We start from the raw sequence: 15,672 nt of genomic DNA, 5'->3' as shown, positions 1-15,672 counted from the left end.
GAGAAGTTCCTCAAAAACAAGGCTGAGCGCTTCCAGAGAGGCTTCCTTCTTCTTTAATTGTCCCCTTCCCTTGCTGGAGTGCAAGCTTCCATTCTCACCTTTCCTTCTTGGAGGCTCCTCATTTGCCTGGTGTTGGCCAAAGGCGTTTTGGGTCTCAGCTCGGGGAGTGGCGTTCATGCTTTGCATTGAGCTGTGACGCTGCTGCCACGCCTGCTCTCAAACTGGTTCACCCTCTCCCCACCTTGGGTCAACCGTGAGATGTTGTTCATTGGCTGCTCTCACCTAGCATGAGGGTGACCCTGAAGAGAAGGATTTACTGCTTTGCCTGGAGAAATCCGATTTCACACAGCGCTCACAGCCGAGCAGCCCAGTTAGACCAGACAGTCTCGGAGATCACTCCGACTTAGCCAGGTTATCCTCCACCTATTTATAGCTCCTTTCCTCTCCCAGCTCCACCCACCGTGGGGTTTTACCACAGGTTTTAAAGCAGGACTCCCAGCCTCTCCTCCCCCTGGGGAGTTGAGCTGCCTGCTCTGACTCCCTGGAGGAGGAGGACAGAGCAGGACACGGGAGCCGGTGTGATGTGGGCAGCAGGCATGTCTCTGGCCTCTTCTGGTGAGCTAAAACTGGTGTTTCCATGGGGAGGAGGAAGCAGAGTTGTGCTTTTCCAGCTTGACAGTCAGCTGAGGAAGTGGTCTTGAACCAGCCTGTGGAATTGCTTTGTTTGGCAGTTTAACCCTCCTCGAGGTGGGAAAAGGCTGTTGACTGCCTGGGCACCCTCCTGTTTCGCTCAGCCTGCTGAGCTGGGCAGGGCTGTTTCAACCCATCTTTATTTACTTTATCGTGACAGAACTCGAGTCTTGAGGTAGAAGACAGAGTTTGTTCTCCTGGCAGGCCCCAGAGTTGCACCCTGTGCCGGTGCTGCTGCAGCACGCGCAGCCCGCGGGACGGGGCGGAGGAGCCGCAGACACCGCAGGTGTGGGATGGCTGATGTCTCCAGTCGGGCTCCAGTTGATGATGCTTGGAAATGCTCTTCCCCTTCACATCTCGTGGCTTTCATTTAGCCAGAAAATCAGATTTGTTACAAATTAACTGCTTGAATAGCAGGAAATGAGCGGGGAAGCGCCAGGGATCCACTTTGCCTGGGTCTGCGAAATCAGTGAAACCTTGCTGTGGGATGGGAGGAAGCCAAGCCTGGGGATGGGGGGCTGATACCCAGCAGCAGACCAATTGAAAAAAAGGAGGTGGTAGGGAAAATCATGTTCCTGGACTTCTTTTGTCACATTTATTTGGTTAGTCCAGGCTTTGTAGAATACAGAGGAGAGACTGTGACAGAGCAGTTAACATTCTCCAGCTAATGACCTAATGCAGGCACGTTCTGGTATTCAGCTTGTAGCAAAATTGCACCTGCTCCTTGAGTTGCTGCTTTTCAGAGTGTGTTATCTATCAAGGCCTTTCTTGATCCCTTAGATCAATCCTGGGATTGAAAAACTGTATTTTAGGACTCTTCATTTCAGCCTTTTTGTGGCACAAAGTAGTTCCTTTGCAAAGGTCTTTCTACAGTTCATTCATCTCCCTAAATCCTGGTGGGTAATTGAATAAGCTCAGCTGTGCTAATTTTTTTGTCTTCCTCGTTTCTTCTTTTTTGCTCTGTTAAATGTTACCTTGATCCTGTGCTCCTGATACACATGCAGATTGCTGTGCATTTTCCCTTTAAGGAGACAGGTGTGAGTGTGTGTGTTTAAACTTCTTCAAATACCAGAGCACGCGAAATGTTTCTGTAGTTTAACTGTGACCACGCTCAAAGAATAAATTCCGAAAGGTAGCAAAGAGAGAGGGAGAAAAGGAGGAGCAGTCAAAGCCCCTGACCTGCTTTTGTGGGTAGGGGCATGCTCGGTGTCAGCTAAAAATTGGCTTGAACTGAAAGTAAATAGCCATAGAAATACTTTTCAGATTCCCAGATTGTCCAGTTCCAGCCTTGCTGTAGCATTAGTGGGGAACAGGAAAAGAGGAGTGTTTTATTTTGCATACAAGCACACAAGCCATCCAGTCCTTGTAGCTGAAGGTAGCTAAACATCTGATGTGCCAGTCAGAGCCCAAGAGCTTTCAGACTGGCCTGGGGTTTGTGGTCCCCAAGGGTTGCTGGTTTGGGCTCCAGGTGGGACTGGCTTGTCCCATGTGCTGCTGCTTTCCCCTCGTGTGAAAGGCTTTGTGCTGGGCTCTCCTGTGCTTCCCTCCCCTAGTCGAGCTCCTTCCCTGTGCCTGCAAACTCCTGGTGCTTAACTTGGGGGAGCCTCTTCTGCAGCCCCTGCGCTCCTCATCTCCAGCAGCAAAAGCTGGATTCAGTGAAACAGCCCTTCCCATCCCAGTGAGCACTGGCATGGGGATCCTGCTCAGAGCATGCATTAATAGCCTTTGAAACTGGAGGGTTGTTGCTGAAATCATACCTTATCTTTCTCTCTTTTTCTTTCCTTTTTTTCCCCCCCTTTCTCTTTGTTTGTTGTTTGTTTTTTTGTGTTTTTTTTTCCCCCCCTCCTCTGATCAGAACCGACCTCCCTTCCTCCAGCGTGTCGGGATCTTTCCAGCAGCCCATGCCGCAGCACCTCGCCCGTCCCCCCCGAGCTGCCCATGCCACTGGCCTGGACCTAACCTAGGCTGGGTGTCGGCTTGGCCGGGCAGGGGCACCATGGGGAGCTCTGCCTCATCGCTGGCCGCGGAGACGGAGTCGGACCATGGCTTCGGTAGCACCCCCTACCCGGGGCACCCGGCCGTGGGCTGGTATAGGAGCAGCCACGGCGGCCCCGTGTGGGAGAGTGCCCTTATAACGCGGCAGCAGCAGCACCTCCAGCACCGGGTGCGAAGGTAAGGAGGAGGGGAAGGACCTGCTCGCTGCTCACCCGCTCGCTGCTCGCCTCCCAGCCCGAGTCCGCCCACGGCCTTCGGCAGACGAGTCGCTTTGCATCCTATTTGTTGTCGTGTCCCTTCGCTCAGAGGCTCAGCTCAGTTCCTCGGGAAGCTACAGCCAAATTTCCACCCGTTTGAGTGATGCCAAGCCCTGTCCTTTTACGTGGGGTGGCTGAAGTCTCCTGCAGAATGGACTGCAGGACTCAGCCCGGCTCTTCCTCACTCACTTAAGTTGTGAAGGTGGCTGTCAGGGAATGGGATCTCAGTTCCTTGTTTGCCATGTTGTCGTGGCTCCTCTTCTTTCTGACCTCCCAGCCACACTGTAGTGTCACAGGGGGTAGGTTGTGACTCCAGGTTGGGAGGTGATAAGCCTCGAGGGTTTCTGAACTCAGAAGAGCTGCAGAAGCTGTTTTCATGCAAAAGCAGTGAAATGCTTTTGAATACCAGATCCAAAGGAATGAAACACACCAGACCAGAATCACTTTGAAAACGAGCTCAGTGTTTCCAACCCTCAATTCTGGTTCCTCCTTGATGAAATCAGCACCTCAGATGTGTCTCGGAGCCATTGCCTCTGCCCCTTCCCCACCAGCCACTGGAAGTGAGGAGTTTCTCTTCATGTCGGGGCATGTGTCCTGCAGTCAGTCTCTGACAGGTATGTCGAAACATCTAAAACCCCTCTGCCCGGGGGCTTGGCTACAGAGGCTGCTGTGTTTTGTGCTAATAACCTTTGAGCCTTTGCCTAATGCCTGCTCGGTGTAGATTCCAGCCTGGTGGGGTGTTCGTACCTGCTTGAGTCTGTTTGGAGCTGCTGGTCCTTTAGGAATAGCTGCTTGCTTCTGAGTGTCCTGGCTTTCCACTGCAGACGTTTGCTGTGATGATCATGTAGTATCCGTGATGGGATCCTTGTTTTCTTGCCTTGCTGCTGCTGTGAGGCCTGGAATGTGGTGCACAACTCCAGGAGCCTCCGAGGCAGCAATGTCACCTTTGTTCCTTTCTAGCCCTGTCTTGGGTCTTCTTGTTGAGCTGGGACAGTGTGGAACCAAATTATCTGTTATCTTTGCTCTCAAACATGGCCTTGAGTTCCTGGCAGTGCCCGAGAGACCTTTAAAAAGGGCATTTTGTGCAGTTCCTAAAATCTCTGTGTTGCTGTGTGTGCCAACCGGTGTGTCTGGCCCACGGTTCTGGTTGGTGATCTGTGCTGTTGGGGCTTGTCCCCTCTAGTTTAGAGGGATCTTGTGAACAGAGCTGGTCCTTCCTGCAGGATTATCCCTTCTGGACTGGTGGTTTTCACTCTGTTGCCATGAGGAGTGTCTTGGCTCACAGATGAGCACCCCAGTGTGCCCGTGCACAGCCAGCACTGGAACTAAGGAACTTCCAGTGCACAACTGGCCCTCGGCACTAAAAAAGGTGATGTCTCTGCAGCCTAACGTGTGCCAGTTCATGGCTCAAAGTCTGTAGCTTGGAGGAGGTTGAGAAACTAAGTGAAATCTTGACATGTGGAAATAAATTTCCTGAACAACCAGCCTCGGTGGTGGAAGGGATGTCGGGGCAAGAACAGGAACTGCCGGTCTGGGTGCAGATAACGCCGGTGTCCTGTTAGGACAGGAGTGGCTTCTCTGATAATTATGTATTTCCCCTGCTGAAGGCAGAACAGAACTCATCCCAGTGCAGGGCTGCGTGGTTCCTGGAGACAGGAAAATCTCTGGCCGTGACTCAGTGAGCAGTGAGCTGCGTGGGAAGGACTCGCTCCAGGCAGTGATTATGGAAGTGGGTTCAAAAGACCTGCTGGGATCAGCCAGGCATCAAAGCAGCGCCGTTCCCAGGGAGGGACGGGGTGGGGGGGACGGTGGGGCGAAGGAGCAGCGGATGGTTGGTTTCCAGAGAGGAACAGATAAATATATTCCTTTAAAGAATTAAGTAAGTCAATAGAACGAGGCAAGGGAGGTCGCCTGTCTCTGCGTGTCCTCATCCCCGGAGTCGGGGAGCGTAGGAAGGAAGTGGAGTACTGAGGAGTCAATCTGAGGCTGGGCAGGAGTTCTGGGATAGACTCTGCTTTTCCTGCTGCTTTTCTGTCCCTGCCTGTGGCCGCCTTTGGAGCTGGTAATGCTTTGTCTGCTGTGGAGCAGCACAAAGCCAAGCTGCTCTGGGCTGTCTCAGGGATGAACACAAGCCTTCCTTGGCAGGAAAACAGGGACACAAGTACTTAACGGGTGACTTTGGTCTGTACTTGATGGGGGAATTAGGGGAGGCTTCCCTCGTGATGGGGTGGGAGCAGGGGGAGAAATCAGTGCTGTTTGGCTTTCAAGATTTTAGAAGCTGGGAGGAGGCTGCACTGTCTCCCATTGCCTGGGTGAGGCTGGTGGTGTGGAGTTCCCTGCCTGCTGAAGACAGGGAGACAGGAGGGAGTAGGAAAAGGGCATTAGTGGTAAGAGCAGCAGGCTTGTGACATCAACATTTGAGCTCCTGGTGTCTTCTGGACCAGGCTGCACAGTCTTTGGGTGCCACCTTCTAGACAGGAGCTTGACCCTGCCTTCCCCAGCGTACCAGGAGGACACAGCTGCTTAAAGACTAGAGGTACCAGGTGTTACATGCATGCTGGTTAGAGGGACCTCATTGCACAAATCTCTGCTTAGGGCAAAGATGTTGGTTTTAAACCCATCCCTGGTAGCTGTGTGAAGCCTGACAAATTCTGACTCAGTTAGAAGTCCCCTTGGTCTCTGTCTTGCTTGAAGGTGCTGGCCTGGGCTCCTGTTGGGTGGGAGTGCTCAGCTGAGCCTGTGGATCCACCACAACCAAGCTTCCCAATGTGCCAAGCCCTTCCTGGGGCTGAGAGCAGGCAGGTGAGTGCCCAGGTCAGTGCTGGCAGCAGGACACTGCTCTGGTGCCGGCAGCTGCCGCAGTTTTGGGAGCTCTGGGATTGGGGTGGCTTCTCCTGCTGCCGCTGCAAGTGGTGGTGGCACCTCTCCAGTGTGCATCCTTCCACATCTGTGAGGGGTTAGGAGGGAATCTGGGCAATGAACTGTTTCCTGAGGAGATTTAAGGGAATGTTTCTGTTCACCAAGTCATCATTCCCCAGGATTCATAAAGAGGGTGCTGATGGGTACTAGGAACTGCTGGATTTTGCTCCATTCAGGAAAGGCTTTTTGGGAAAAGTATTGCAAGATCTGTGCCCACTGCTTGATTTGGCTGAAGCTCTCTGGCCTCCTTCTCTTCCAGAGAATACTCATTTTCTGGGGTTTCCCGTGGCATTCTGCAAAGGTTTTGTATTTCTCTATAAAAGCCTTTGCAGAATGAAATACCTCTGGGTCACAATGACTGTGGAAGGAGGAACACACTCTTTTAGTATTATTTTTTTAAGTGCTAAAAATATATAAAATGCTTTTGTTGTTGGCAGCTGCTGGGAGGGCACTTGCTGTGCCACCCCTCTGCTCCCCAGGAGCACCACTCGTTTCTGAAGGGAAACTCGAGGCAAACCATCCTTATCCTTGGTGTTTGGGAGCCCTGTGGCTTAAATGCACGAACAGTAGCAAGTCAGAACTGCTGGGCAGCATCACACAGTCCTGTTTGGGAGCTCTGAGTTGTCCTGAGGCTGGTGGAGATGTTAATAACAGGACTGTGGCAAATGGAGGGGTGGCAGGGCCATGTAGAGAGGGGGGATGTGACTGTGCAGCTCCAGCTCCAAGTGCAGCACAAGCAGAACTGGTGTCTGCAGGAGGGTTTAGTCTGCAGAAAAGGAGGCTCAGGGGGGACCTTCTGGCTCTGCAACTCCCTGACAGGAGGGGGGAGCTGAGGGGTGGGTCAGGCTCTGCTCCCAGGGAACAAGGGACAGGAGGAGAGGAAACAGCCCAAGTTGTGCCAGGGGAAATTTCTTCATGGAAAGGGTTGTCAGGCCCTGGCACAGCTGCCGGGGCAGGGGTGGAGTTCCCATCCCTGGAACTGTTTAAAAAAGGTGTAGCTGTGGCACCTGGGGACATGGGGCTGTGGTGGCCTGGGGGAATGGTTGCTGGGGGAGTGATCTTAGAGGGCTTTCCCAGCCTTAATGAATCTGTCATTCTATGATTCTGTGTGTTCCTTGTTGGGGAAGCCAATGCCCAGAGGAGAAGTGGGAAGAAAAGCTCCTGGTAAAGGATCAGGTGGCTCTGCAGGGTTTCCCTGCTTCTGTTATCTGTCATTGGATCTCAGGCAGGTCTGGCAGCCTCAATGGGCACTGTCTGTGCTCTTTGGGGTACAGGTACCTGACAGGGCTGGGGTGGGACAGGCACAGTTCCATTTTTATCAGCAGTGTGCGTGGATTTGCCAGTACTCAGAGAGTTGATTTTACACCTTGCAGGAATCACAGACTGGTGGAAGTTGGAAGGGACTTCTGGGGTCCAGCTTGTCCCACTCCCTTCCCAAGCTCTGCCAAGAACAGAGATGTGTGTGGCTCTGTAGCCGAGGGATAACCAAAATGTGCTCTGACTGTATATCCACAGAGGGGGGGAAAAGGGACCACTCTTCCAAACCACGAAGGTACTTATATCAGCTCACATAGTCAGGGCATGCTGCTCATCACACTGGAGTGGAGCTTGTGCTCCCCAGGTGCTGCCATGAAGTGGATGCATCCCTGTGGCTCGTGCTCCCTCTGGAAGTTGTGGCATCCAAGTTCAGCTGGGATTTGGTAGAGTAATGGCTTTCAGGTTGTTGTGCATACCTGCTTGCTGGGAATACTGAGCTTGTAACTGTTTGCTCTCCAGTTCTCTCCAAAGCCCACTGGAATTGTCTTGCTCCAGAAGGTGTTGCAGTGCCAAGGAGCTGGCAGCATGGAATGCTGTTTCATCTGCCTGAGGCTTCCAGCCATGCCCATCCACTTTCTGTGCTGGCTGCTCCAGCAGGCCATTCAGTCACAAAGCCTATTAGTTGTTTAAATTGGGGCTATTTATAGCTCTGGAACCAGGAATAACTTGGAGGGTGGTGCAGAGCAGCAGAGACCAAAGTTCTCAATAGATACCTAAAGAAACTCTCCCTTTGCTCCCTGTGTGCCCCCCAACCTTCCCCATCTCCACTTCCCACACGAGCCATCTGAACCCTCTGCCTGGATGTTGGAGGACACAGCAGAGCTGTCCCTGTGACAGCACCAGCCTGAAGGAGGGAAAAAAGCAGCACTTTTACCTGTTTTTTGGATGCTCCTGCTCCAGGGAAGTAGGTTCAGGTCCTTCTCCAAGTGCAGGTGTTGGGGGATTTTCCTTTGGGTGCTGCACTGCACAAAGAAGGTTGGCATCCAGCTTTGGCTGGGCATAGATCTATGGACCCATCCTCTTCCTGCTCTTTGGGAAGAGGTCCTGGAATTTTGCTGGGAGGGAAGCTGGTTTCCTGTACTCTGTGCTGCAGGAATGTGTGGTCAGAGGGCCTGGTGGAGCCCTTTGGGACTTGGTTTGGAGCAAGTGTGTTTGCAGGTGCTGGTGTGTTGGGGTAGGGTGGGAGAGGGGTTGGTAAGTGGTGAATTTTCAGATGTTTTTATTTTACAAGAGCAGGGAGTAGTAAGAGGAGCCAGAGCAGGGATGTTTTTGCAGAGTAACCCTCCTGCACTGCTCCCTTGGCCGTTTTCAGATGCAGAGGCAGGAGTGTGGTCTTGTGTTTCATGGCAAATCACTTGTCCCCCTGAGAGGTGTCACACGTGTATCCTGGAGCTGTGGAATGGTCTCAGTGCTCCAGAAGGAGCTGATGGATGGACATGATGACAGCAGGAAGCTCAGGAGCCTGGCTGAGCTGCTGCAGGGAAGGAGAAAACATAGGCAAGTGTGTGTTTGGGGTTTTTTTTCTTCTTCTCCTGGGGCCAGGATGGGAAGCACAAACACAACAATGTGCAGAGCCTGTCCTGGAGGGACACGGACCTGCATTAACCTGGGGTTGTGGGCTTGTGAGAGGAGGGGTAAAGGCAAGAACATCCTCCTGCTCTTTGGGTGGGCAGGGATTTCCCTTCCTTCTCTGTGAGCTGCTCAGTGCTGCTGAGTGTCCAGTGTTCCCTGGGTTCATTCCAGAGCTCACTGCTTTCCTCCACAATCACCAGGTACTGGTTGCTGTGAAAGGATTTCTCTGACCAGTAACTCTGACCAGTTTGACACTGGTGGCTCTGGGCACGGGTCTCTGACCAGTGTGACTCAGAAATGGCCAGGGGAGGACACAGGGAGCTGCATCCATCTCTCTCCACCCTCCTCCCCCTCCACAAGTGCCTGGCCCCGAGCTGGCCGTGTCCCTGAAAGGCTGCCTTGATCCCAGCACGGCTGGAGCCTGGTGCTGTGCTGAATGAACCCTCTGCAGGCCTTTGTTCCCTGCAATGAAACACCCCCATAGAAGGGCAGTTGTTCAGAGACACACAGAGGGAAGGTGAGGGCTGGTTGGGTGCTGTTTGCATTTGCCAGGCTGGGCTGCACCTCTCTGCTCCTGCCCAGGGATCCACAACCCACCCAGGTAGCTGTGCCTTATCGGCTGAGCTCTCCTCCACAAACTGCCCTGGGCTTTGATTTGGCTTGGGCCCCTTCCCATGGCTGTCACCCTGCCAGCCCTCCTGCCGTGCCTGGCAAGGCGGCAGGATCAGAGCTGGCAGCCCGTGCCAGCCGGTGCCGCCGCCCGTGCCCACGGGCACTGCCGAGCCCCCGTGGGGAGCAGGTGCTGAAGGTCACTGTGAGGAGGTGTGAAGAGCTGAGCTGAGGAGGAGGAGGCTGCTCCTGCGTTACAGATGGCGTTTGTGAGGCTGCAGTAGGACATCCAGACCAGAAGGAAGCTGGAAGTGGAGTGTGAAGGCAGCCTGGAGCCCTTCTGGACGGCGGCAGCACCAGCAGCAGGAGAGCCAGGGCGGTGTGAGGGTGAGGAGGAGAGTTTGGGCTGCAGGTGCTTACAGGCTGCCAAGTCAGCAGCTTGCTGGGAGCTGGAGGGGCCTTGCTTGCCCTTGCCCAGAGCTCAGCCTGGTCTCCAGACGCAGGTTCCAGGCTTGTGCTCCCAGTGCTCCCAGCACTGGGGCTTGGAGTTACACAGAGCTGGGCCCCAGCATTCAGGACGTGGCAGATTGACAACAGCAAAAGGGGGTGTTGTGGGTGTCCATACTCCTTGGCATTCCCCAGCTGTGGCATGGGGAGAATGTGGGCACAGGCAGGATCCTTTGTCTCCCTGAGAAATTGATTTTAAGCTGGATGCCTTGGAAAAGTGAAGCAGTAGGTAGGTAGATGGATAGATGTGTGTGTGTGTATGTATCTACATGGGTTTTTTCCCACTGATTCCTTGGGACACCAAAGAGGATACATCTTTCTGTCAGTGCCCTGGTGTTGACTGGCATGTGCCCCATGCAGCACTGGGACATCCCACCTCACCTGTGCCACCAACTGTACCTTCTCTGCCCAAGAGCTGAGGCTTCTCCTGCTGCCTTACCCAGAGCTGCTGTGTCTGTCTGTGGGGAGGCACAAATGTGGAGACACTTGGTGCTTCTGAAATGCAGAAAGGTTTGTCTTTTTGCAGGAGCTGCAGGGCTGCATCCCTTGGCACAGGGTGGACTGATCAGTGATGCTGCTGCTGTCTTGCCCAGCAGTGATGTGCGCTGGGCACATCATCACTTCACACACACCCTAGAGAACCTCTAGCAAAGCTTGACCTGATGACCCGTTTTCCTTGGGTTATGTTTTCCTACAGCAAATGTTTCGATGCTCTGTGTCTTCTGGGCACGCTGGGGTGGGCCCTGCAGCCCTGGCTTGCTCAGGGAACGCTGGTGGGGAGGGCACAGCAGCTGACAGGGCCCATCTGTCCTGGGCAGCGCTTCAGCTGTGTGTGTTTCAGTGCCCAGGGCATGTGCTCTTCTCCCTCCTCTCTGCCCCATGTCTGGAGGTCGACAGTGATGTCCTTCAGATCATCCTTGCTGAGCTTAGCCAGGAGCTGTGTGTGAGGTGTGTGTGACTGGAAGAGGTTCAGGAGCTTTAACCAAGAGCAGGAGCTGCCCTCCCTGGCAGGCAGCTCTGTGTCCTGCTGCAGGGAAGGGATGCTGAGCTGTTAGAGCAGCATCAGCATGACCTCTGCAGGGTTGCTGTGGTGTCAAGATGTTTCCCTCTGGCACATGGACTTGTGAGGGTTAATTGCATGTGCTCAAGCCAGGAGCATCCTCCAGAGTCCAGCTGTCAAAGCACTAACTTAAGTATGTGTCATCTTTAGGAGGCAGCAAACAGTGCTACGGTCTGAATTACCCAGTCTGGGGGCCTCCAGGGTACAGTATAACTTGTAGGGGCTTCCCTGGTAATAATTCCAGCCTCCCTGACTGCTCCAGGAGTCAGCCAGATGTGTATTAGGGTGGCAGTAGCTCTAGAGCTTGGGGCATGAGCAGAAGGAGCAGGTTGGGGTGCTGGGGGGTTGTGTGGCTCAGCCTGTCCCAGCACAGCATTGTTCTGCTCTGCTCCTGGCCCTTCCAGCTCCACATAACTCACCCAGTCCCTCTCCCTGTCTCTGAGAAGCTGCAGAAACCAAACAGACACCACTGTCAAAGTGCACAGTGATACCAAACTGAACGTGAGCCCAAGTGTGGGTTCCTGTGTGGCCCCTTCCTTTGATGGGGTGATGGGATCACAGTGGGCCTCTGGTGTGGTGACACGTTCTTGTGTCCTCCTGGTGCTCGATGTTTTGCCCATGGCATCCTGCAGGATGACGTGGCAGCAGCCCTGGGTGGCCCTGGGGCACTGCTGACCACCACACCTGAGGTGGTGCCGGTGGGGCAGGAGGTGCAGGGCAGGGTTTGGGGCTGGTGGGGATCACAGTGTGCTGAGGGAGCCCGTGAAGGTTGACCCAGGACTGTCCCAGGAGCCATCAGGAAATAAAAATGCCACATGGGCTGTGCAGGATGAAGCATTCCCAGCCAAACTACAGTAAGGCCTGTGTGTTTTAGCCCTTCTTGGGAACTGTTGTTCATTGTCCCCTCTGAAGTTCCAGCCCATGAGAGAGAGCAGTGACCTTTATAGGTCAGGAGCACACATACAGTCAGATCCATTGCTGTTGGTGGGACTCAGCCTGTGCTCAGGATCCCATCTTCTCCCATTTCCCTTGCAAGAAGAGGTGGGAGATGCTTTCTGGAACTACCTGAAAGGGGGTTGTGATGAGGTGTGGGTCAGCCTCTTCTCCCAGGTAACAAGCAATAGGACAAGGGGAACAGCCTCAAGTTGTTCAGGTTGGATATCAGGAAAACTTTCTCCACAGAAAGAGTGGTTTAGCATTGGAACAGCCATTCCAGGACAGTGCTGGAGTCACCACCTGTGGTAGTGTTCAAAAAATACATGGAGGTGGCATTTGGTGTTATGGTTTAGTGCACATGGGGATATTTGGTTGAAGATTGGACTTGATGATCTTGGAGGTCTTTTCCAACCTTAATGATTCTGTGATTCTAAGGAACTGAACTGAGTTGGTGGGAGTTGCTACTGAAGTACCTCAAGGAGGTAGTTCAGTAGCAGGGTTTGAGAGCTCCTGAATGCCTGGGTGGTTCAGTGTTGGATGGAGAGTTTGGCCTCATTAAACTGAACCCCCCAGGCTTGTGGTGGTTTCTGTCACGAGGAATGAATCCTCGAGCCTACACTGGCTGAGCTCATTTACAGAAGTAAAGAGCAGGGATGCTGAGGTGCTGAAAGGCCCAGTTCTCTTTGGCTGTAGCTGTGAATCTCTGTGTTTGGGGCAGTAAGGACAGAGGGCTGGCTCAGGGCGGGAGAGTTCCCTGGTGTCAGGAGGAAGCTGTTCTGTTGACGGTCGCTAAAGAGGTTTTGCTTTTTTGTGAAAGCCATGTGTCAGCACCAGTCCTGCAGAGCAGAGCCAGGATTCCGGGAGTGCTATGGTTTGCTCTGACCCTGCCTTGGCTGCTCCTCAGAGGAGGGGTCGGGGGAGTCTCCAGGGGGAATCCTCTGGCTCTTTGCACATGCAGGGATATCGATCCAGGACTTGGCAGCCTCTTTCCTGCAGATGCAGCGTGCAGAGCTGGCAAACTTGGAGGTACAGGGGATAATTTAGCTCACCTGTGACCTCAGCAGGTAGGAGTGGTGTTTAACCAGTGCCAGAACGAGAGGACAGTGGGTGACATTTGGGATGGGGGTGTCCCTTCTCCTGTCCTTGGTGGCTGCAATGTGGAACTCCTGTGAGCAGCCACCAGCCTGTGGATGCCCTGGCACATTGTGCCATTCTCTGCCAGCTCTGCTTACTGAGCCTGACACTTCAGCTGCTGCAGAGATGGACTGATCTCTATTACCTGTACCCTGCCTGTGCCCCCTTGTGAAGTGAGCCCAGGTATTGGCACTGCAGGATCTGAGGGCTGGAGCACAGCAGCTGCAAGTGCAGGGTGATTGATTCAGTGGGGCTGTGAGAGATGGGAGCAGACAGCTTTGGAGCCGTGGTGTTGCTCCTGATCCATTTCCCCTCCCTTCTCTTTTGTTCCCTCTTTCTCTTTCCCCACCACTCTTTCAATTCTATTTTAACAGCACTACAGATTGCAGCACAGATCTTTAGCTGAGCAGCAATTTGGGCTGGCAGTCACCAGTAAATCTCTTCCAGCCTCTCCACAAGAGGGAAGTTGCAGTGGGAGTGGAGGGGATAGAGATGGGTCCTGAGTTTATGGACCCGTCAGGTTTTCCTGGCTCTTGCCAGCTACGGGCTCATAGCAAGTTTAGCCTTGGTCCCACATCTCTCTGATCCCGGGAAACAGGAAAATTCTCCCACCCCACACCTGGTGCATTGGAAAGTGGTGTGAATCAGCCTCAAACAAGGGATAGGAGGGATGCCAGCATAAGTTCTAGATCTTGTTTCTCAGGTGTGTGAAAAAAAAAGTTGTTCCTGTTCTTAAAGGCAGAAGGTGGTTTTCATCTGGGCAAATGGACTGGACTTCCAAACTACCCTTCACATGCAGGTGCTTTTGTTTGCTGATGCACAATGTGTGTGTCTTCTATGGGCTGTGCTGGGGGGAGTGATGGAAAATAGCCCTGAATGGTGTGTGAAAGGCAGAACTTTTGCCATTTAGTGCCTACAAGGGTGTGTCTGCACAGTCCCACACCAGGAGCAGTTTGTCCCAGCAAACACATTTCCCAGCTGCTGGTCCTGTCTCCTTGGGTGAGTGCTCTGCCGGTGTTGTAGCCCCTTCCACTGTGCTTGACTTGACCACCCTGTCAGGGTGAGGAGGCACAGGTTGCCCAGAGAAGCTGTGGCTGCCCCTGGATCCCTGGAAGTGTCCAAGGCCAGGTTGGACGGGGCTTGGAGCAACCTGGGCTGGTGGAAGGTGTCCCTGCCCATGGCAGGGGGTGGAAGGAGATGAGGTCTGGTGCCCCTTCAAACCCAAACCAGTCTGGGATTCTGTGACTACAAGACCAGAATAAAAGTACAGACCATGTCTTCGCCTTGGCAGCTTGTTTTGTTGTCTGGCTGTGAAGCTGTAAAGGTGTTTTTCCACACTGGGTTCTTCAAACACTGGGCAAGTGTTGAGAGACACAAGGGTAACTCTGCCTGCTGTCAACAGGACTTGCTTTTTGTGTAATGTACTGGTGAGGAAAGCAAGGTACCAAGGGGAAAGGCACCTGCTGCAGAAGTGATAGGAAACAGAGAGACTCTGGGGGTTTGGAGCAAGGGGATTTTTGCAGAGAAGCACAGGGCCAGCAGTCCTTGCAGTGCTGGCTCCACATGATCACCTCACCCTGCTCTATTCTCCAGGGAGCTCTTTGAGGCAGAACACAGAGCCTCACCTAAAAAGAAATTCCTTAATTGGCTTAAAGACAGAGAAACAAAAACAACAAGTCAAGGTTCCTCTTCATCCAGCTCTCTTTCCTCAGGGGTTGCTTTTGAAGTGGTTGTTCAAACACACCTCAGGTGTGGGTAGCTAAATGGATGGAAACAAGTGTCCTTTGGTCCCACGAGTCCACCATCCTTGCTGAAGCTGTCCCAGCTCCTCAGATGAGAGAGCAGCTTAATGCCTTCAGCTTCCTACTCCTTTCCTTGCCTCTCCCTTCCCTGCTGAGAGCAGGTAAAGCCTGTACTGTAAAACACAGCTGTTGAAATCAGCCTCATTGGTACTTTCTTTCCTTCCCACTTTCTCAGCTGAAGGGCCTCCATGCTTAGATCCTGCATCCTGGATCTCTGTGCCTCCATCCTTAGATCCTCCTTCAAAGAGAAGCCTGTGCTCTTCTTCTCCAGGGGCTGTTTCAAAGGGGACCTGGACAGAGTTGATCCAAACTGTGCCCAGATCTCTGAGCTCCTCCAGTGGTACCATGGCTGCAGGTGGGGTGAGGGACACAGCAGCAGGTTTCTGGGACAGCTTTCCCTGTCGGGATCCTTTCCTCTCCCAAGATAAGCTGGGCTCCTGTGTTGTGGGATATCTTTTTTCAGCTGCACTAGCCCAACTCATGCACAGAGCCTGTGTTAGTGAAAGTGGGGTAATGGAGATCCTCTCTGTAAGCTCCTGGTTAGCTCCTGGCACTGGGCTTGTCCTGGAGATCAGACCTTTGTCCTGTTCAGGGGTGGCAGCTGTCCTAGAAAGGGAACAGCATTCCTGACAGTCTCCTGGGCTGGTATAAACCTCCTCACCAGCAGTGAAGGACCTGGGGTGATGGAGATGAACTAGAAACTCATTTCCAACCCTTGGTGGAGTGTTGGCAGGCAGAGGTGGCCCTGCTCCTCTGTGGCCAGGCACCAGTGTGTGGGTGCTCAGAGGTCCCAGGAGCCTTCTGAACCCCAGGATCAGATGCATGTTTTGTTCTCTCAAGGTTTCTCCCACATACATGCACAAACCATTTCATA

General features: G+C 53.3%; 1 protein-coding gene across 9 annotated transcripts in view; it reads left to right on the top strand.

Moving 5' to 3' along the window:
- Positions 1-15,672, top strand: part of CAPN15 (calpain 15) — a 57,772-nt gene that overhangs the window by 13,639 nt on the left and 28,461 nt on the right. For 7 of the 9 annotated variants that reach the window (XM_027889605.1, XM_027889606.1, XM_027889604.1 and 4 more), the window contains one exon: positions 2,546-2,862. The exons of the other annotated variants lie outside the window; for them this stretch is intronic. In XM_027889605.1, the coding sequence (XP_027745406.1) occupies positions 2,687-2,862 (176 nt within the window). In that variant the 5' untranslated portion in view covers positions 2,546-2,686. The remainder of the gene's footprint in view (positions 1-2,545; positions 2,863-15,672) is intronic. 9 annotated transcript variants of the gene reach the window in all.

The sequence above is a fragment of the Empidonax traillii genome, unplaced genomic scaffold (genome assembly GCF_003031625.1).
Source record: "Empidonax traillii isolate 1590-97213 ecotype Southwest subspecies unplaced genomic scaffold, ASM303162v1 scaffold267:size678996, whole genome shotgun sequence".
Classification (NCBI taxonomy): domain Eukaryota; kingdom Metazoa; phylum Chordata; class Aves; order Passeriformes; family Tyrannidae; genus Empidonax; species Empidonax traillii.
This window is presented reverse-complemented; position numbering and strand designations above follow the sequence as displayed.